At 45.1% G+C, this 22449-nt stretch overlaps 1 protein-coding gene across 1 annotated transcript in view; it reads right to left on the reverse strand.

Annotated features, from left to right (window-relative positions):
• Positions 1–22449, reverse strand: part of ARHGAP31 (Rho GTPase activating protein 31) — a 61466-nt gene that overhangs the window by 15583 nt on the left and 23434 nt on the right. The window contains exons 2-6 of the mRNA XM_063419973.1: positions 8744–8846; positions 8096–8240; positions 3454–3536; positions 2729–2836; positions 895–1040 (exon numbers count right to left, since the gene is read on the reverse strand). Of these exons, the coding sequence (XP_063276043.1) occupies positions 895–1040; positions 2729–2836; positions 3454–3536; positions 8096–8240; positions 8744–8846 (585 nt within the window). The remainder of the gene's footprint in view (positions 1–894; positions 1041–2728; positions 2837–3453; positions 3537–8095; positions 8241–8743; positions 8847–22449) is intronic.

The raw sequence follows: 22449 nt of genomic DNA on the forward strand, positions 1-22449 counted from the left end.
GCAGGAAAGAAGGGGCAGAACTTTACTTTCTTTCATATTTATACATTTTTGGCAACAGTTGTGGATTGGAGGATAGGATCACAACCCCTCCAACCACACTGGTCAAACAGACAGTCAATCAGTTCTCCTCCTCCAGAAAGGGATGTAAACAAAAAACAACCGTTAGGTAAACAGAGCTATATTTACATTAAGAGACTGTCAGAAGCATGAGACTCTGACTCCAAGAAAGTAAACAATCAGAAGGCTAAGAAAATTCCAAAAGAACAGGTGCATATTTCTGCAATCATGTGAGGTCACTGTGGATCCATGCATTGTCACTTCCCAGTCTTTGCCAACAAAACCATCACCAAACAGCAAAATCAGCATCTCTGAAAACTATTGATGTGCCAGGAAAAAAGATCTCTTTTCTATAAAATGTCCTCTGGAACAAGATAGAAGCTTTTGGAGCAAAAGACTAATTTTTTTTCCCAGGAGTGGCTGGGAGTATGACCTCTGACTTGGGTGGAATTAATGGCTGCAGGGCAGGTATTGTTGGAATGAGGAATTTTAAGTGGGGGAATCTGAGAGAAGAGCTGAGTCTGTGGCTGATGGACTTAGAGAGAAAGCTTAGACCAAGATTGAGAATCAATCAGGTTGTCTTCCTCTTGTGGAAAGGGTTAAGCCACACGAGATCATGCAAAAGATGAGACACAAGGCAACCTGAGAAAACACTAAAGGAGGCTAGTATTCAAAAAGAAAATGTTGAAGAAGACAAGAGTGATGAGGTATAGAGTTCAAGGTATCTTTGGGGAAGTCTGTGGTGATAGCAAGGGTTACTGTGCTTGTAATATTAGTTGAAGGGAGAGCTGAACAACATAGCAAGTGACATGAGAAGTGGCTCAGGGAGGTTGCTACCAATGTTCTCTGCAGAGCTGGCTTTCCTGTTGTTGTTGAAGATCTGATCCACGTGGTTCAGGATGAACTCAATCACCAGTTGCTGCACTCGCACCTCCAGGAAAGCTGCATCCCCATTGCAGCCAACTGCCTCAATCTCCTTTGACCTGCATGAGGAAAGAGGAGCACCAGTAGTGAGCATTGCCACACACAGCCCCTGGCAAGGACAGACCAGATTTCTTCCTGCAAGCAAGGCAGCAGGGATGATTTCCCCATTCTTGCTGTACCTCTTCCTCTCCTTCCCTCACAGACCCTCATCCTCTCTTTGCCTTTTCACTCTTTTAAAAATTATTATCTCTGTTTTCTTTGCCACCTCTGTCACTTCTTTTCCTGAATGTGTTATTTTCCCCACTTGGCTTTTACATTCTTCAGCAGGTAAAACTGTGACTCTCAAGTTCCATTCTTCTCCCTTTTTCCTGTTTTAGCTATTTCAAGGCTGGATCTGAAAGACAACACAGGAGCCTTCAAATGCTGCTTCTAGATCCCTACTCAATGCTTCAATCACCTCTCAGTGAAATCCCTCAGACCCTGCTCAGGTCCTCCCCATGCCAATTTCTTCAATACTTTGCCATGTGCCCCAACGGCCTCTTCTCTGCCCACCCCTGTGCTCTCACATTCTCAGTCTTGCTCTCAGCAAAGGAACATTCCTTATCTTGACATGCCAAAGTGTTGCTGAAGAAATTATCTTTGGGCAATGGATCCTTTGTAAAGTTAATGACTGCTGTGTTAGATAACAGCTTGGGGCACTGCCAAGAGGATAACCCTGTAAGGAGACTGCTGTTGCATTGCTTGCTCCTTTCTTTTTCTCCCTGGGACTTGTACTTATGAAAGATTGCAAAAGAAAAACAGACTTCTTTTTTTTTTTTTGACAAGGACAGATGCTAGAATGAAAATGTCTCAGTAGCAAAGGCCCAATTTATGATATCCAATAGAGTCAACATTTGATTCATTTTCAGAACCTGCTCTGCCATTTTTGGGATTCAGAAGGGTGAGGTGACTTTAGAGCAAGCTTTTCAGGCCTGTACCTCTCTAGCCAATGTCCTCTGCTAGCCCAGGACTACCCTGATGGCTCTGCCATCACCCCTCTCCTGCCCAGCTGCAGTCCTGGACTCTCCCTGCATAGTTCATTCCTGTAAATGCAGGAGTATTGGATGGATGGATGGATGGAAAGGGAATTTTGACAAAATACAAAATATTTATTTTTTTCCCAGATGCTATTTTTTCTTGTTCTGCTTAGTTCTACAACATAGCAGCCAAACCCCTGCCTGCATCTAATCCAGGCTTCTTCACAGCAGAGTGCCAGGCATAACAAACATGAAAAACTAGCTGGTGGTCTTGAGATCTGACACTGTCTGCCATTTCAAGCCCAGCAAGATCACCTCACTTTTGCACAAGCAGATCTGGGAACAGGTTTGTAGTGTTATTGCCCTGTTTCTCTCCCTTCTGATCCTTGCTGTCTCTCACTGCCCTGCTACAGAAGCACTGGCACCATCAAAAATGTCATTAACATTCCCAAGCCATGAGTTAAGTCCTCATTTTTAAATCTATGCTCAACTTGCAAATAACAACTTGTTTTTAATAAGGAACACACAAACCCACAAGCTTCCTTGGACGCTGGCAGTAAAACTTTAGATTATTCAACCTGGAAGAAAAGCTGTTTGCTCTGCTATGCTCTTCCCTTTAGTTGTTCAGCTTTTCCCTGTCTTGTCATTTCCCTCAGGTCATCAGGCTCAGGTGGTGCCACTCTCTTGGAGCTCAGCACGATGCTTTGGATTAGAGGAAATCTCTACTGTACCTGAGGAGATTTGGAGCCCACACCAAGGCCAGGTTTCTGGTGTGCATGTTGGTCATGTTGCTGAAGGAGGCCAGGTGAGTCAGGTGCTTGATCAGGTATTCCAACGTTCTGCAGTGGTTTCACACAAAGAAAGAAAAATGTGTCATGTTACCAGTGCCTGCCTGCTGGGACAGCAAGGCTCAGAGCCAGCCCTGTCCCCTCCCCAAGCATCTGCAATAGCACAACAGAGCCCGTGGGGCACAGGAGACACAGCACCAGCATTTGCAAGGGATAGCAGTGAATACCTGAACAGCTGTGCTCTGGGCTGGACAAGGGTGGGGCATGAGCCAAACTATCCTTAGCATGATGGGAGCAAAGAGGACGGGACATGGGTGGAAGAGGGAATGGGACGCTGCAAAGGCTGAGCTCTCAGCTCTTGCTCAAGCACCTCCAGCAGATCATCTTCTCCTGACCACACCCAGGACACTGCCCAAGGATGCCTCAGTGGTCATACTCAGGGAAGGAGGATGGTAAGACTGCAGCAGAGAGACTTTGTTCTGTCTCTAACAAAGGTTTGTTCAATGGTATTTTAATGCCAGGTAAATTGTTGCCAGATTTGGAAATGGTGAGTCAGCTTTTGGAAATTGATTTCTGGAAATGAATCCCAGAGCTATTTCAGGCAACATTCCCTGACAAAGGTGAGGTCACCATGCTGATCCTCAGCACCTCTTTGAACACAATCTTACCTGTAATGTGATGGTGGGAGCTCCTGGATGACATTTTGAATTCGTGCCAGCTGCTCGTCCTCGGGGAAGCGTGACACTGCTTCCTGCAGGGATACAAGGAGACAATACACCCTGGCTATGGACTCAGGGGGAAAGGAAAAAGGATAAGAAGGGTCACACAAGACGCCCTGTCTCAGAGGGAATGCTCTCTTGTTACCCTGCAGAGCTACTGGAAGAAGTTTCTTTGTGTCCCCAGCACAGCAGAGATTTCCTGCACTGCTATTCCATGTCTCAGCACACCATGCCCAGATGTTCAGACATGGTGGTCAGTATTTTCAGGAGAGGGGCATTCAAGGACTTAGATCTTCAATTACAAATTACAGGGGGAATTTTGGCTTGTGTTGGTTTGTTTTGCTTTGTTTTTCATGGAGTATTTTTTTGGTTCTTTTCCCTTTTTTTAACTTGGGTAGTGATCGGTAAAATAGAAAGAGAAGGGAAAGTGAGAAGGGAAAATAATGGGAAAAGCAGAAAGCAAAGACACCCCCCCACCACCACCCCAAATAACCTGTAAAAAATAAAACATGTTTTTCAAGCTCTGTGTTATCAGAACACTGTGGATATACATGTTCCATATTCTTCAAAATAAGCAATATTTTGACTGTCATAAGAACATAGCTGAGGGGATTGTTTGTGTGGGTTTGCACCTTTCATGATGGAAGAATCCCTGCCCAGCAGATTAATAAACTCTTATACTCAGAGTTAGACAGAATCAAGGTTATACTTCTCAGTCTTGGGCAAATCTCTACAGACCAAGAGCTCAGAGAGCCATGAGAAGCTTTTGTCAGCATTCCTAGGAGTTCACTGCATTGGTATTCATCTGTTCAGCTATTCCCTTTCAGTATTTGTGCTGGGGGAGGACAAGCCACCAGCCAGTTCAAACAGTGCATGACTGTCTGGGAACCTCCTCCTGCCCACCCGACTGCCGCTGGAGCTTGGAGCAAGTTCAGAGGGAGATGCTGTGACCCACACTGCCAGCACAGGCTTTGCCTCCAGACAGATGTCAGCACTGCCAGGGAGGGAAAGGAAGGAAACAACCCTCCCTAAGCCACCCACTGCTGAAACATCGTGAACCTGAAATTACCAGCAACCACTAGAGAAGCATCTTCTTGCAGCAGTCACTACAGCACCCACCGTGGTGATGCCACCACCGCTGGTTTTGTCACTGCCCTTTTCCCTGCAGATCACTTCTCATCTACAGCCACCAGCCAACCAAGCATTGCCAGCTTCCAGGCCACAGAAGTGATGGTAGATCAAAACAAGTGAGCTCACTAGTTAGGTATATGAGATGCACATGTATTTGGTTTACCCAAATTAAATTAAAGGCGCGTTAACTCCTTCTAGTGATTTTACACATGGCTACAGCTCCTTAAAAACAACAACAACAACAAAAAAGCCTAGAAATCCAAAGTATAAGAGTTCTTGTAATCTTAATACAATGTTTCCAGTTGAATAGCCTTGTCCAAAGATGGAGACCGAGAGAAATAAAAACTTTAACTGGTGCACTTAAAGCATTAGATTTCAACTAGATGGTACACAATATTTTCTCCCCTGGTGCACATTTTCATTCCCATATTCAACCTTCCAGGTCTTAAAGACCTAATAATTAGACAGCAAGTGAATAACAGCTTCTCTGAGGTCATGACCCATTCAGTCCTCTGAGCCACATCTCTGACCCACACGAGCTGTGCTTTTGAAATCTAAAGAGCCCTCCAAAACTGCAGATTTACACTAACAGAATACAGAATTCAAGGAAGAGCAAATAATTCCATTTATTGTATATCTATTCATCATTATATGAATTTATGCCATTTAAGATTTTTTTAATTCCACTAATGATTCTGGGACCACACAATTCATGAGCCCTGGTTAACAAGTGGAATAAAGTGCAGAGAGAGAAGGTAAGCTTGGCCTGCTACAGCTGATTTGCTCTGAGGGAGTACTTGCCCAGGCTAGAACAAGCCAAGCAGAGTCAGTTTATCTGTCCTGAGAAACAATCATCCATCGCTAGGATACAAGATGGCAATCATCTGGCAAAAATTTATGGCCAGTGAGGTCATGACCGGGATGTTACACCTGTGAACTTGACATAGCAATGACCAAAAGGCCAACCCCTCCCTAGCAATTAAGAATTTGACTTTCCTTAGACAGCAATCTCTGAATCACTGTGGTGACTCAAAGTGCAGCCTATCCCAACTCAGAGACAGCTCTGGCTCAGTCAGGCTGGGATTAGCATGTGTTCTTTATTCCTACCAGCACTCGTCTGCTGAGGTACAGCTGCCACTGTTCCCTGTTCACACACGCACCCCACGCACACACACGCTCCTAGTGGGTTTTCTGCTCCTTGGGGAATTGGTCTTTTTTCTTCCTTTCCTCCCAGTATCTGACTGTGTTTCCTGTCAGCTGGGCTACCAATTAGAAATCCCTACTGAGCAGGCTTACATGAATAATGGATTTTGTGGCTAAGAGGAAAAACTAAGAAGCCAGAGATTAAAAAAAAAAACAAAAAACCACCACCTTTTAGGTCAACCCAAAGTGATAACATTTTGGGAACTGTTCAAGGTTGACCAAAGGCATCACTCTCAGTCATTAGTTACAGAAATCATAATTTAAATTTGGAACTATTTAACCCTTTTCTGAAAGACATTTTATGTAAGTTAGATGTGTTGATGTAATGTTGAAACATTTCCTTTAGAAATTACTAGTAAAAGAAACAGTCAGACAGTTACAGAAATGTTTTCCCTTTTGTTTTTGAATAAAGCTATTTACCAAATGCATCTACTGAAAATCTGCAAGTCATCATCCCAAAACTTCACTTTTCCGCAAACATTCTTTCCTAAAAAAAGTTTCCATCTAAATCTTAATGTTTCCTTTAGAGCATTTTTTCTTTCATAAATCAGTAGAGATAGCCAGGAAGACACCAGCCAAATAGCTCCAACAAGAATGAGACTCATCAGTTACACTGGATGGTTGAATGATACCCTATATTTTCAAGATCCTATTCATCCAAACTGTCTCCAGCAATCCTACCCCATATCCTCAGAATCCTTATATCCTGAGGATACAGGTCAATTTTTCAAATCTACTCAGGATTTTCCCTGAAGATTTGACTATACATCACCTTGAAACAAAGACCAATCTTACTTCAAATTTGGCACTGGAACAGCAAGACACCTCACATTACTGCACGTCTGTCAGGCAGCCCAGTGAGCCACTCCCCACAATCCCCAGCAGAGCTGTGTCCCTAACAGCCTCCTGACTTCTCAGGTTCCTGCTTGGCTGGTCTCATCTGGCTTTGCCCCACAGCAAGCACCCCTTGCACTGACACCTCTTCCCAGAGCAGGCAACAGGGAGTCTTTGGAGAGCGTCTCCTCATGAGGACCCCGTGGATCTCTCCCAGTGCCTCCTGTGCCACAGCAGTGTCACTTGGAAGTGCTTGATTCGGGATAGAAGCAACCCAGACAGCAACACCTGATTTTGCAGAACTTCTCTGCAATTTCTGGCATTTTTGGCAATGGCTCTCGCCTCCTCCTCCTCCCAGCAAATGGGAAAGAGTAGGATGACAGAAATTCTTAACAAAGGACGGATGTTTCTAACACTGAGAAAACAATCCTTCCCATCCCCCACACCAGTTATCTTAAGAAGTTGGTGAATTCTTTTAGCTGGAAGTGTATACTTTCAGCACGCAAGATTTCAGCCTCAGTGATGGGATGTAAATTTGTTGGTGTCATAAAAAACTGAAAGCAGATTTAGAGTGCTAAGAAACAGGCAGCTTTAGTAACAAGCGTAGCTTGCTGTGCCACCTTTTAATAAAATATTATCTGTCATCAAAATTAGCCAAGTCTCTTAAAAATTCAGGCTTTGTGGTCTTATATTTCTGCTCCCCCGCAGTCTGCTCCTAAGCTCCAGCTGTATCCACGTATAATCTATGGCTGTTTTCCAGAATCAAGTAACTACTCTTTGAATTGTAATCTCTTTAAACAAAGTTAGAGATTTCTGCTTGGCCAGATGCCACTTTCCTCTGCCATTTGTATTTATAATGTGATCATGATGGACCTGATATGCCGTATCTGGCACAACCAGTATCCTCATTTTCAGTCCTAGAAACAGTATGAAAAATGTGACAGATGCAGAAAAGTTGATGCTTTACACATGGGCTAGGCAATCAGTTTGTGCAGGTGGCAGGGACAGTTGGAGGGACAGGGACAAGGAAACTGCACCCCTGTGATTATGATCACAAGCCCAGGTGATCCAGAAGACTCCCAGTGATGGACAGTAATGAGGAAAGAGAATCAGTAGTGCTGGGAGGGGGTGCACAGTGGGGAGAAAAAGAGGCAGCAGGGAAGCAATGAAGTGAAAAAATGAGCAAGATGAAGGGGAGGAAACAGCAGACAAACTGAGAGAAATAAACATAAAATGGTGAAAAGAAACAAGGACAAGGAAAGAGAGCCAACACGAAATGAGAAGGGAAGAGCACTGCGAAGTGTTTATATGGATAGATGCACCAGAAGCCAGGACACTGGAGTGAATCCCAAACAGCTGTCATGGAGGAATCTGCAGCACATCCACACGGCTGGAGAGGAACAAGAACAGCCAAGGGTCTCACCGTGAATTTCTTGTAGAGCTCATAAGTGAGGAGAGGGTTGGGCAGTTCCCTGAAGTACAGCTTGCAGAGTGACCCCACACAGTGGATGTCCTGAAGGTAAACTTCCCTTGTCAGGTCTGGGCATTGGTCAGAAACAAACTCTTGTCTGAAACAATACAGAAACAACAATATGGGTGAATAAGAGCTGTAGCAGGCCAGTACTCCACCCTAAATACTCATTTACAGCTAGAGAAAAAACAAATGGGAAAGCAGAGATGTCTCTGCTGGCCCAGATTGTGTCCCAAGTTCAGGTCCCTGAGATTTCAGTTGGTCTCCATTATCCCTAACACAGGGAGTGGACCTCAAACTGACATAAGGAAGATTGCTTTGTCCCAAAGTGAGAGAGAGCAATTCAGCATTTGCGCTGAGACCCTCCATACCTTTCCCACTAATAGATGCAGAGGGAGATATAGGGTTTTTTGGGCTAATCCCTAAAATGTTGTCTTCCCCTGTTACCAGTTTCAAAGACAGTTTGTCTTTTGCATCAGTGTGGAGCTCTGCCGGCCACAGTCTGCACCTGAGTGACAAATGCCAAAAGGGTGCAATATCCCTGCAATGTCCCAAGAAATGTCCCTGAATCCCTCTGACACACCCAAAGGCTGCCCTTACCTCAACTTCTGTATGTTGGATGTCACCCCTGAGAGCCGGTAGATCCCATCCACGATGCCGTGAGTCTCAATGAACTCTGCACAGCTCTTCAGCACGTAAGGGACTACGAGAGGAAAGCAAAGCAAGATGTCCAATGAGTACACACTGACAGCTCCCACAAGTCACCACAGAGGAGACAGTTTCATGAAAAAACAGCAGAGGCTCTCTGTGGATGCAGGGAAAGATACAGCAGTGAGAGAAATACAGGGTAAATCCACAGTAACCTCTGCAAAGCGGCCGTGAGGATAAGCTGTGGTTGTGCCATGCAATGCTTTTTGACATGTGACAATGACTGACCCTGAAGTCACAGTAACATAGCAGAAAGAAAGGTAGGGTTTCCCTCTCTTCCTTTTTCTTCCAAAATAAAATAAAAGAAGCTCTTTCATTCTAATTGAAAGCATGTGGTAAAGCATGAGGTCCTGGGAACCTCCACGCTCCCCAGTATAGAGCTCCAGTCTCGCTGAATTGTGCCAAGAGGTCTCATTGGCTTGGATAAAAATCAGAGAAGCATTCACACTTCCATATAAGCCTACATACCCACAGTTTAGTGCTCATAAATCCCACTGAGGGGGTATAAAGTTCAAATATTGACTAGATCTGCACACTGACAAAACCTGACATCGGCTTCAAAAGAACTCCAATCAGCATAACTAGACAAAGACTTAACCAGTCTTAAAGCTGAGAGGAGCCTGAGGCACAACATTTACATCCAGACTTGGACCCAAAGTATATGTTTATTTTTCCCCATTATATAGGTATAAGAACCCCCCATTCTCTTGGTCAGATCAAGCCTCCCCGTCCCCAGTACTATAACAACCCAAGCTATAACAATAACAGTAAGAAAGCCCTTCCTTATTAGGTGCTAGAAACTACTGTGTATTTAATGCATTGCTTCTCACAGCCATAGGCAGAAAAGTCAGCAAATGCACAAGTCAAAAGCTGCCTGCTGTAATGCTGACTCTGCTGCGCTGCACATTTCAAAAGCTGTATGGAGGAAAACCAACGAAGCCCTAGATTTGACTGGAAAGCCAGGCCATAGCAATTACTGCATCTTTGTGACACCCCGGAGACAATGCCTCTGGCTGGACCTTCCCTGAGCTCTGCTCAAAGTTCGGGACTATAATGACATATTAACATGTGTTTCATCAGATGGCGTCCAAAGACAGCACTCCAATGATAGCCTGAACAAAACCAGCTAGTACATTATTAATTTTCATTAGTTCATTATTTCTCACGGGAGCCACTGAGGCCAGAGCCAGCTCACGGGTGGACCTGTCCCCACCAAGCACTGCAGGGCACAGGCTCTGGTGAGAAGGGCTCCAAGCTTGCACTCACCTCAGTGACCCACTAACTACTGAGCCAGTCAGTCAGGCAAGTGCTGCCCTTCCACCTCCTGACTTGCTGAGGGAATTAAAGAAGTCCTTTTGTGTGTCCCTTCTCTTGTCTTTTGCCCAACCGAAATGCAGGAGTACACAAAGTCTCAGTGATTACCTGGAAGCCTAAACAGTCCAAACAGACAAATTATTCTCAAAGGAGCTTCTCCAAAACAACAGGGAAAATTTGACTTTATGGGTTTTTAAGCAGGCACTCATGGGCTCATTGGTCATTTTGTGTCACACTCGAAGCCCTTGTGCTGATTTTCAAGACCCTCAAGTTGCTGGGTGGAGCTCATGGAAGAGGCCCTAATTCATGAAACCATGAAATTGCAAAGTGATTGCTGGCTGGGTCTCTCCCAAAGGAAGATCAGATGTGGATGGGGATTTGCAGCATGAATTAGCAAAGTCTACAGAGTCAAAGCTTTGTCCACAACAGTCACAGTTATGGTATTCTCTCCTCAAGGACTTTGGAGGGGAAGGCGCATGAGAGCCTTCCAGAAAGGAAAGAAACCTGGGAGGCATTCCTTTCAGTGCATGCAGCACCTACTTCCTATGTGGGCTAAATGGTGTGGAAGGAGACAGAGCAAAAAAAAAGTAGTACAAAATTTCCTTAATATCCTTCCAAGAAAAGTCCAAGTGACTCATCAAAAAAAGAGGACCTTCCTATCTCTGAGTAAGTCCCAATTATCTGGAACTCCAGTAGGGAACTCAGATCATATGGTGATGAGAATTCTAAAAATCAAAAAAAGGGAAAGATAAATTACTTCAGGCCTCATGCCCATTTTCAGAAAATCAGGCTTTAACATCTTAATGGCAGAAGCTATGCATACATGGCATATTAAAATTTCCTTCTTGGTAGGGATCTCGGAATAAATGACATGACAATGACTAGCAAAAATGAAAGTTAAGCAGATCCATGTCCACCTCAGATCTATCTGGGTGGGAGAATAGAAACCACTGAACTCCATGCAACCTGAAAAAAAGAAGAATTAATTGAACAGAAAACATATTTGATCACGATAGCCACATGACAAGGTTTGTTTAAAGGTTAACAGTCTTTCATGGAGACAAGCCTCATATGATGGTGCCTGGCTGCCAAAAAATGGGGTCCATGCACAAAGCATCCTTTATTAGACACTTTTTAAGACCTCAGTGTTAAGAATAAGAAAACCAACTAAAAATGCAGATACTGATGTTTGTTGTGACTAATTTGACCTCATGAAAGTAAGACCTATTAAATTACACAATTTTTTTGGCTGAGTTCTAAGTTTCCTTGGAGTAAATTAGGTCAAGAGGCCTCAGGCAGGTAAGCAAACCCCCTATACAGAAGAAGAAGAGAAGGCTAGATCTGTCTGTTGAGGACTGGTAAGCAAAAAACAAGGGCCCGAGGGGAAAAATCTGTAGCAAATGTATAAAATTCAACTCATTTTTAAAAGTGAGTGAAAACTCCATAGCAGAGGCAACCTATAGATTGCAAATAGACAATATGCATTGAGCTCTGCCAGTATCTCTTACTGCAGCCCTGTACTTTTCCTTGCTTTTCCAACTCTGGCTTCTCACATATCTCTGCCAGTGCCCTTCACTCATCATGTACAAGATTTCCTGCCATACCAGGTCTTTGGCTCACAGGAAGAGAAACAGTCAGTTATGTCAAAATTTGTGGCAGTTTTGTGATGTCAAAAAAAAAAATCCACATAGGACACTTTTCACTTGCAACTGAAAATTACAGACTTTGACCTCAGATCCCTGGAGGAGAAGGGACCACATTGACTTCCTGCAAATCAAGCCCCTAAATGCAGCACTTGTATGGAACTGGAGCACAATAAATATTTTCTTTGAGCAGGACCTGTAGCTCTGGCATTCCTGAGCAGCTCTGATCTCCTAGAAAGCTTAGCCTTTTGGGCTTTTGGGGGTGGTGAGGTTAGAGCAGCAGTGAGCAGCTCCCTCCCGCTTCCAGGAGTTTCTGAGCTGGTAGGATTATTTCAGATGTGGCTCCTGATGAACTGAGGCTGGGATCAATCCTGAAGGCAGGAAGGTACAGGCTCTGGCATGTGCTTTACAACAGGTCTCTATCAGAGTTACAGGGCGTGTAAATCACAGGGCTGGGTCTCTCCCAAAGGAAGATCAGACGTGGATGGGGATTTGCAGCAGGGGCTGTATGTGCAGGCACAGAGAGGAGATGGGGGGAGGGAGTCCAATCTTGACACTCCTATAATTAAAACTGTGCTGGAAGCTTAGAAGGCTTAGAAGCTGGAAGGGGCAGCTGGTGTCACACAGACCCCGCTTGTTCTGCCAGACAGCCAAACTGTCCTCATTTAAAACTACAATAGAAACCAGATGGAGAAGGACAAGAGAGCATGGAGCAAGGCATCAGTCTGAAGGGAAATTGAGTTATAAACATACTGCACACAAAAGACAATACTTCTCTTCTTCCCCTAGACAAAAATAACCCAGAAGGGCAGTCACAGTAACACGTTCCACTCTCACTGGATATCACCTCCAAGTTCACAGTCATGCACCTTCACTAGGGTCCTTTCCCAGACAACAGCTCATGCCACCTCCTTTACATGAGTCTGCTGCTCTTACTGTGTCAGGCACCGCGTTGTCCTCCTTCTGATCCCCCCAGCTTCCAGTGGCAGCAATGCGCACTGAAATTCCTGCCTCCCAGCACTGCTGGCTCTCCCTCCTCCTGTCCCTTCTCAGCCATGCAGCTGCTACCCACCAAACCTCCCCACCAGCAAGAAAGGTGCCCATTCTTTGCCTGCCTGACAAAGGCTTCATCTGGCTGTGGACTGAGCATTTTGGATCTAATCTGCAGAGACTTTTAAGCATGTCCCTATTTAAATCCCCAAGCAGCCCAAGCTGGAGAGGTGACTAAGAGGGAGTGACCCCATTCAGTGGGAGAATGGCTTCCAGGCCTCCAACCAAAGACAGCAAAGAGCAAGGAAGACGCTGGTCCAGCAGGAGATGCAGGCAATATCTTGTGACTTTCAGTGCCACCTTCCAGAAGAAACTCTGAGTCTCCATGGGCTACAGAGGGACCCCAGGGAGGAGGTTGCTAAGTCAGACACCCTAACCAGTCAGTGTGACTAGTGGCCAGTTAGACAGAAAGTTAGCTAACCTTGACTGGGCCATGTGTTCGGGGTACACTGCATTGAACAGCACTGAATAGCAGCAGGCTTCATTTTTTTCTTTATCCTTCTGTTATTTTCTCAGACTACTCCTTGTAAGGATAAGCACTGGAGACAGAGATGCTCAAGGCCTCCTTGTAAGTTAGTTTTTGCCACATGGTAGAGGTTTCGTGTCCTCTTTAATTTTATTTTAATTTTAGTTCAGCTATTGGAAGCATAAATGCACATCTTTCATTTCACCTGGAACACTAACTTTTTGATTTTTGGCTTGCAGGAAATAGTTTGGTTGATGGTGGTTTGGGTTTTTTTAATTTAATTTCTACCCAGAATGAATCCTGCTCCATAAAAAAAAAAGTTGTAGGCATTTTTACTTCATCATTTTGGTTTTGTTATATATTAATATTTTTTAAATAGTCTTCAATTACCCTCAATAGCAGCGCATGCTTTCTATCACGCTATGTCAATACCACGACAATAAAGGTCAAAAGTCTCCTGTTTCAATTTAAATGACTAAAATAGGAAATATTTCCTTTTAAAAAGTGGTTCAGTCTGTACGAAGCAAGAGCTGTTATTTTCTACCAAAAAATAACAAAACAGACCAAACTAATATATTCAGTTGGCCTCCTAATCTCAGGAAAGGAACAACATTGTACAAACGGCAACACACTCGATCATCAGTATCTCTGATATTTTTCTGCATTTCCTGACTTTCTACTGCAAATCACGAGTTTTAAAGCTGATTCAGAATTTTTTTTTTCTTTTGCTGACATTGCCTGATTTTCACTAGGCATAAGGTTGATTGAGAAACAACCCAAAATCTGTGGTTCAGAATGTGCTCTCCTCCCTGCAGCTCACTTGTGCCCTGGTGCAGCACATCAGTCACGACATCAGATTTTCTCCCAGTGCACAGCCCTAACCAGTGGCAGCTAAGCATAAATCCTGCCTTCCCACCACATAGCATTTCCTTTGCCTTCCACTGTCTTCTTGTCAGTGGCAGCCAGAGATGGAAGGGATCACAGCATCCACAATCCCTGCAGAGGGTCTCTCCTGCTCAGAGATGAAGTTGGCAGAGCTGGGAAAGGGGATGGTTTGCCTTGTCAGGACATAAATGCTACAAGGACAAAGAGCTTCAGTCTCCAGGATGTCTGTGCATACTTTTCACCAGCACTAATTTCATTCTGCAGAATAAAAAAATAATTTAAAAAAAGCCAAAACCTGTCTCAGTCTCAAATTTCGGTGTTGAATTTGGCCGTTAGCTGTGGCTAAGCTGCCACAACCCCTCCGTACACACACCCCCCTGAATTTAAACAGCATGAGACAGGTAAACAGCACCCAACAGGCTTAAAAACAAACCAACTTGTTACAATTCACCTTGGCTTTTCTCCCTTAGCTGCCACAAACACAGTCTAAAAGCATGAATGGTTGGCACTAAGGTGATCCCATCCACATGGACAGCACAAATGATTCACTGTGTAAGTCACACACTTCATGTGTTTTTTCCCCTCTGCTTCTGTGGGAAATGACCCTACAATGTCACAAAGGTTATCACAACAGTGCCATTCCCTGCCATGAAAGCACTGTCCTGTGCACAGTTGTGATTTGGTGAGCAAAAATGTAGGAAAAACAGATCTCAAATCTGTCAGATGCTGCGAGCCATCGCCCTGCGTGGCCTGCGTGGGAAGTGGAAACTCTGAGTGCTGTTTGGGATTTCAAAAAAATGCCTGATTTCAAGCACAGCATTTCAACACAACCTGCAGGCTCAGCTGTGAGTTTGAGTGAAGTCAATGGCACTACCATCAAGGATGGTATTTTTTCCCCATGGATATTATACCCAGCTTACATCTAAGATATCTAAATCAGACACGCAGGAACACCTGATTTTCCAAAGCAGATCTGACAACTGTGATGTTTGAAGCAGGAATGAAAAAGCCTGTGGCAGACCTGGCCAACTCATAGACAGCACACATCAAAGAAAGCCTAAGAGAAAGCACTGCCAAACCAGACACTGAGTGCTGACTCTCAGCCCTGGAGGTCACTGTGCCCCTCTGAAATGTGACTTTACCTTGACATAGCTGGCAAATTCTGTCACGCAGGCATTTTTGAAAGAGGTTGCACTAAATACTAGAATAGTTTTGTTAGGAAAACATCCTGCTGACAATTTCCTGAAAAAAAAAAAAAAAAAAAAAAAGACCAGATAACAGAACAGGATATCTCCACTCCTAACTTCTATGACTGTGGTACAACCACCTCGGAAAACAGTGGCTCAGGTTCTGCATGGCAGGTCAATGAGCTGTGCACATCCTCAGCTAATCATCCAAATCCTAACAGCCCTGATCCACAGCAGATTAGGGTGAGTATTGTACAGCATTTTTTTCACCACAGCACAAGAAATTTGGATAAATAATTCTGAAGATAGGAGTAACTGGACAATTTATGCTGTGTCTGGAAATGGATTCGGGTGTAAGTATAGAAAATATCAGAATAGTTTTGAAGCTGCATGTAATGAATTGACCTCTGTCTTGGCAAACGCCTAGATACTGGGACGATAAGCAAGCTGTAAGACAGAAATTCTGTCATTGGCCTCAATTCAGGTGACACGTACTAAAACCACTAAAAAATACAAAGGCTGCACCAGATGGTGGAGTGCAGGAGCGGGGCAATGCCGATGCTGCAGCTCAAGGGAGCTGGGAGAAGCAGCCTGCCAGGGAAGAGCCCAGGTAAGTGTTGGGTGAGGGGATGGAAAGCCAGTAGTGTGGGCTTCATCTGAAGTCTCTTGGCAGCCTGCTGTCTTTCATCCAGATCCATAAACAAGCTTATGGCACGTTTTCTGTATCATGCTTTCCTTTCTTCTTCTGCTCTCCTCTTAGGCATAGAATCCAAAGTAAGCCATGCTAACCCACTTAATAGCTGGCAGCAAAGCAACAAAACTATATGAACTCCATAAATTTCTTTCTCCTCTCACCAGATTTTGATCTACATGTTTTCATTCACAACAGCTTCAGAAGAAAGTTAAAAAACAAGTACAGTCTCCATCTTCTACGTGGGCCTGCCACCTGATCAAGACCTGTTCATATCCTTACAGTCCCAAAATTATTCTGGAGGTAACTTGTAAGCTTTAACACACACTTTTTGACTGTTATAAGGGTGTAGAACCCAAAATCTCCTTTGGCACTTTGAGACTCTTACACTGGATTCTTATGATCCCAGAATCAGGAAAGCAGCAATTCAAAGGGATCAATGCTCCCTACCTGCCTGTCAGTGCTAGTTTGTCCCTTAGTCCTTTTCAACTTGGACTCTAGTGTGCCAGGAAACAGAGATTCCAGGTTTCTCTTTGTAAGGAAGACTTCTGGGGCTGTTACAAGGAAATTCTGAGTGCTTAGATCTTGATGTACACCTGAAAAATACCAGTGACTAAACAGTTTTGAAGTCCTTTGTACTGTGCCCCTCACAAACACCATCTCCATGCACTGAAATCTGTAGCAATCTCAAGAGGACATGGAATCTGCCTGCAGTTTCAGTGCTGCTCTGAATGATCTCTCTGTGCCACAGATCCTTACTTCACTTTTGTAGTGATGGCATGGTGGTGACAAAGCAACTAATTCCCAAATAAATGCTACTGGAAGGCTGGGGAAAAGACAGGATGAAGCAAGGAACTGGGTTGTTATGTTACAAACACCCATGCTGCAGCAAAGTGGGCCGCTCTGCAGTTCTCTCTGCTGTTCTTCCCCAGGCAATTTCTGTTGTCCCTGCAAATGTGCAAGGAGAGGATGGAGGTCCACCAGCACTGTTCTCCTGTGGAGAGGCCCCAGCATGGTTCTCCTTCCATGCTTGCCACACACTCACAAGCAGATAGGACAGCCACTCCCAAGCTTTAAAGCACACATCCAACTGTGGCAACTAATTCAGGATGGCAGTGGCAACAGGCTCAGGTGTATGAAAGGGAGAACAGGGGCCCATCACACCACTGAGAGCCCAGGTTATCACTGGGTAGCAAGGTACAAAGCAACAGAGAAGCTGCTCCTGGACCAAGCTCTCATGTGGAAGAAAAATGGCATGGTTGAATCTCACAGCACTTATTTATATCTTCTCCCTTCTTTTTCTTTTGCCCTCTGTCACACTTATGGACTGATGCAGACTGACACTAGGTTATGCAGCAATGTTCTTTCACTCGGGCCTCTCACTGATCTTGCCTCTAGGGCTCTCCTAGTCAAGAGCGGTACAGCAGTTTCCAGAGGTTATTCCAAATGGGCTGTTTTACAGACAGTCAACAACTTAGGGCAAAGAGCAGGAAAAATGGCTGAGGATCATTACATATCACAGGCAGACAGATGAGGAGCCTAAATGCAAACCCATAACGGCTGCAAATGAGAAGTGAAAGGCAAATGAAAACAGACTTTTGCGAAAAAGTAAATAAGGCTTTATGATGTCAACCTGATTGAAAACAAACATGCAAAGGCACTAGCAATAATCAGTCATTATGATTTGTAGCCAAGCAGCACCAAATCCATTCCATCTTTGCTCAGTTGCTGAGCATATATTTAGACTGAGCATTTCCATTGCCAGGTTGCTTGGGCCTGACCCAAAGAAACACACTCACAGAAAAAAATCCCATTGGACTCAACAGGATCTTCCACAAAAGAGAATAAAATCCATTTGTTCTACTCCCTCTTACCTTTTACTATGACTTGCAAAAGCAAAGGAGGTATATGAATAATAGAAGCATTTTCACCAGCTTTACAGGGGCACAAATTTACGATGTAAGTTTCAACAGAGTGGAGAATTAAGACTTCTGCTGGCAGTGGAAGGTCACCTAGAAATGCTCTTCCCAACCCTGCTCAGAGGAGGCTGAAAACAGGTCAGTCTTTATTTGAAGAGGAACAAACTGTGGGTGACTCAGATTGCTGGTGTTTTTCTGGTGAAATAAGGTGCTGTTCTACCCATCCTAAGTAGTGCCCAGGGTATATGATCACAACAGTCTCTGGGCTCAGTTTCTGTGTCCGAAAAAATGGAGAAAATTCTGCCAGAAGCAGCACCCGATCAGACACACATAACTCTACACATAAATAAATGTATATATCAGCATATAAATGTGTATGCATACATATACACATATGAATGTATTTTTATACATACAACTGTATTTGTTTACGTATGTACATGTGTGCGTGTGCGAGGTTTCGTGTGCATTACCCAGATACTCTTCTTAGAGAAATAGCTGCGATTTAATGAGGTATCAATCAAAGCCTAACAAAGTCAAAAGATGTGAAAGTCATGCTAGGCCAGTGTCATGGGTCTGGGGGATACATCATGAGATGCTGGTGCTCTTGCTTGTTGCAGCATTGCCCTGCTTGTTGCTGCTGAAGGCTTTGCTGGGTGAGGCACTCACAGCCAAGGAAAGCTGTTGGTCTGGGGGCTGTTCCTCAAGCATGCACGGATTCTGCATCAGCAAGTCCAGCACAAGGCTCAGAGGACTGGTTTCACTCAGTAGTTCAGTTAAGAAGGGGAGCCCATGGGAGATGAGTCATATTGGCTACACCTTTTCATCTTCAGAGGCTGCAGTACTCTAAAGTGTACTCTTACAGCCATGTTCACAAGGATCTTGTTTTCCTTTCCATTCGCCAGGGAGGGTAAAGAGCTCAAGAAGAAGCTGCTGAGCAGCCTGGCTCGAACATCTGGATGTGGTGCTGCTCCTTCAGGGCTTCTTTCAGAAACAGCAGGGAGCACAGCACTGCTCCATCTGCCAGCCTTGTGGCACATCAGTGCTCACATATGTTGCAAGAGGGCAGTTTGCTCGCTCTCCAGAGCCTGAGAGAATCAGCAAGGACAGCAAAGGAGGCAGAACGACGTTTGCAGATGGTGTCACAATGCCTCCCAGCCTTCGAGAGGCTGATGCTGGGCTAGGATTGTTTAGAATGTTTCCTGCCATGCTGTTTGTGTCTCTCCACCTCAGGATGTCAGCACACAACTACTGAGATGCACCCAGAGCACGAGGAATGGTTCTCCAAGGCTAAGCTGCAGGGACTGTACCTCTGCAACTGCCTGCCAGAAGTGTAAGGACATCAGAAATAGAAACGAATTCTGTCAGATGGTCAGTGATGAAAGGAGGCACAATGTTGCTTGTAAAGACACTAGTAAAAGAGGGAAAGAAACAAAGCTGAATAAAATATTCAGCATGATGGTACCTCCTTACTTCTCAAGGCTTCTGTCCCCTCACCTAGTAAGGGCACTCAGGGAAGATATCCATCCATCCAATACTGTTCCTTGTACTCCCAAGGCCCTTCTGCCCCCAGTGGTTGCACTGTCCCCATGTCTTTCCTGTACAAAAAGTCCTCCCAGTTCCACAGGGGATACAACCCTCTCACTCCCTTCACCTCTCAATAAATATGCATGCCAGGGGTTATCAAACTGAGGGTCATTCTCAGTGCTAACAACGGGAAAAAAAACAATTTCAAGCAGTTACTAAAGCAGTAAATCTAATCACTTGGCAATTGTGCTCCTCAGTTTCCAAGCCCCCCAACGGATTCCTGATATATTCCATATTTCACTTTTTATTTTATTTTCCATTTTGCAAAGGACAGGCTCTGAACAAGGACGAAGAAAAACAACTCTCCTGCTCCCCCTCCCCCTGCTTTTTTTCCCCCCATGCTATCTCTGCTCCAAGTCAGGCCAGGTAGTGCTTATCATTTCCTCTGCACAGCAAACACCAGGGTGCATGCGTTTCCTGCTGGCCAGTCCTAAACTGCGAGCTGACATTGTTTTCAAGGCCCCCTCTCTCAGAGGCAGGAGCAGCTCTGCTGCACAGCTCTTCCTGTTGATGTCAGGTCCCTCTTCCTCCTAAAGCAAATGGGCTTCCTGATGGCATCTGTGTCCTTTTCCATGAGGACTAGCAGGAACCATTTTCCTACACAGTGGCTGTGAAAGAAAAAAAATAGTACTGGAGAAAGGGATGTAATAGGGAGGAGCAGGGGTGGATGGTTTTTTTCCAAGTAGTCTTGGAGAACATCTGGGATCCCTCTCAATGAGGAGGAGAGAGAAGAGATAAGAGGTCAAAACAATACAGTTATGTCTTAGGGATGCTGGTATTTGCAAGTACCAGAAAATCACTTATTAGCAGAGAACATCAGAGACTAATTACAGCTGCCGATTTCCCACTGCTAAGGAATGTAAGCTCACAATAGAATAACTCCAGCCACAGCCCCTGCGTTCCAGCAGCGCTGTCATAAGCTGTGGAAATGCCAAGACCTTTACACCAGACTATTGCCTTCTCTTTTATTCTCCCAAATGGAGGGATCACTGCCACTGCCAGCACTGTTTCATCAACAGTGGAGAAAATGGGCGACGAATGTACAGAACACAGCTGACACCAAGCTGAATCACTTCAGCTCCAGAGACTGCCACTGTGTGTGCCACTGCCACAGCAGAGAAGAGGAAACCTAACCAGACATCATTTCAGGCCTCCCCCCGCCCATGGTATTCAAGGTTTCCATTTGTCCCATTAGAGAAGCTGATGGGCTTGTCCCATCTCCCACCAGGAAGCCTGCAGTTTGCTGTACAGTGTAAGAAACAGTCGTGGAGCCTGTGGCTACAGGGACACACAGCAGGGCAGAGGGCGAGCAGCAGGGCCAGTCAGGGCAACAGTGCTGCCTGCCCTTCACAGGATTTCAGCCACCAGAGTCCCATGGCCTCCCCACAGAGCAAGGAGTTGGGTCCCCTTAGGACATGCACCCCAGCAAGAAAGGGTTTCCCTTGACTGGGGAAGTAGAGCCCCCAGCATTTTCTATTCCACTTCCATACCACTGCAGCCAAACAGGTGGGGTGGGGACAGTGTCTACTAAGGGGTACACAGCAATAACCAGAACAGGACCTGTCCCTTAGCAGACTGTCTAGAACCACTGCTCCTAATGGTCCTCTGGGATGAGTCACAGGTATATGCCAATAAAACAGATTGTTATAATGTGATTTTCTCCTTTTTTTCTTATCTGTGGCCTAGTCACCTTCCTGTGACACTGTAGTAACTAAGCAAAGGACTATACTCCCAATTTCTGTCCATAAATTGCCACAGAGGCTGACAAAATTACTCCAGCTGTATGCAACTGTAGTCAATAGCAGATGTGGCCCCAAGTCTGGCAGAGCCAGTAGAGCTGCAAGAGAGTGAACTGGCGCTTCCTCACCAGAAGAAATTCTTACTCAAGGTGCAATTGCAACATCTTAAGGGCTGGTGAGGGTGTAAGACACAAGGGATAAGGGCCTGACTACATTCTCCCAGCAGGAGTTGGCCAGGGCTGCCGAAATTTGCAGTGCTCACACTGCAGCAAACGTTCCCGAGCACGGAAGGTGTGCCCCCCACAGCTGGAGCCATGCCAGGACTCACACACGGACAGTGGGATGGAGGACCACGAGCTGCTCCGGGAGCAAAACCGCCCCTGGATGAAGGGAAAAGAAACAGACCCCACCGAGCCACATCTTCCTGCAGCTCTCCCTCCCCTCTCTAAGTACTGCCTGCTATTCGTGAATGAATTACCTCAATCCCTCTTAAGCAGTGTACTGACCAGGAAAAGGGCGTGGGGATTATTAATGGAAAAATCCTTGAGTCTTTCAGCCCTGCAGTGTGGCTACAGTTACAAGGAAAACAGGATACCAATGCGGCATATGGGGAGGAGGAAGAGAAAAGGAGCAGAAACTCTAATGACCTACAGGGATTAACTAACAAGGAAGAACAAAGGGCTGGTGCTAAATAGGCACAGCTGGCCCGAATGACCAGGAGAGAAGCGAAGGCAGTAGTGGTCTGCACACGGGGAGGCACAACATCGAGGGAAACAGCTGCTTCTGTGTGATCAAGGGCTTGTAGTATGAGCGAATGAAACTGTGAGAGGGTATTAAAGAGTAGGGAAAACCTCCTAAGACTGAGACATAGTATGGTGTAGAATTGCCTTCTCAGGGAGAGGGTGGGAGGCAGGCTTCCTGGATATTCAAAATAGGTCAGGAGATGACTCTGAACGGAATGGCTCTGCAGCAGCCACTGAGACAAAGACAAAACCATCTCGCTGGCCTTCCCGTGTCATTGTCAGGTGACACCTTTCAAACCACAGAAAGATTCCCTGGAAGAGTTTGCTATGTTAAATGAAAGTATGAGTGCCAGCACTCGCTACAGCAAGGGACA

This window comes from Prinia subflava, chromosome 28 (assembly GCF_021018805.1).
Source record: "Prinia subflava isolate CZ2003 ecotype Zambia chromosome 28, Cam_Psub_1.2, whole genome shotgun sequence".
Classification (NCBI taxonomy): domain Eukaryota; kingdom Metazoa; phylum Chordata; class Aves; order Passeriformes; family Cisticolidae; genus Prinia; species Prinia subflava.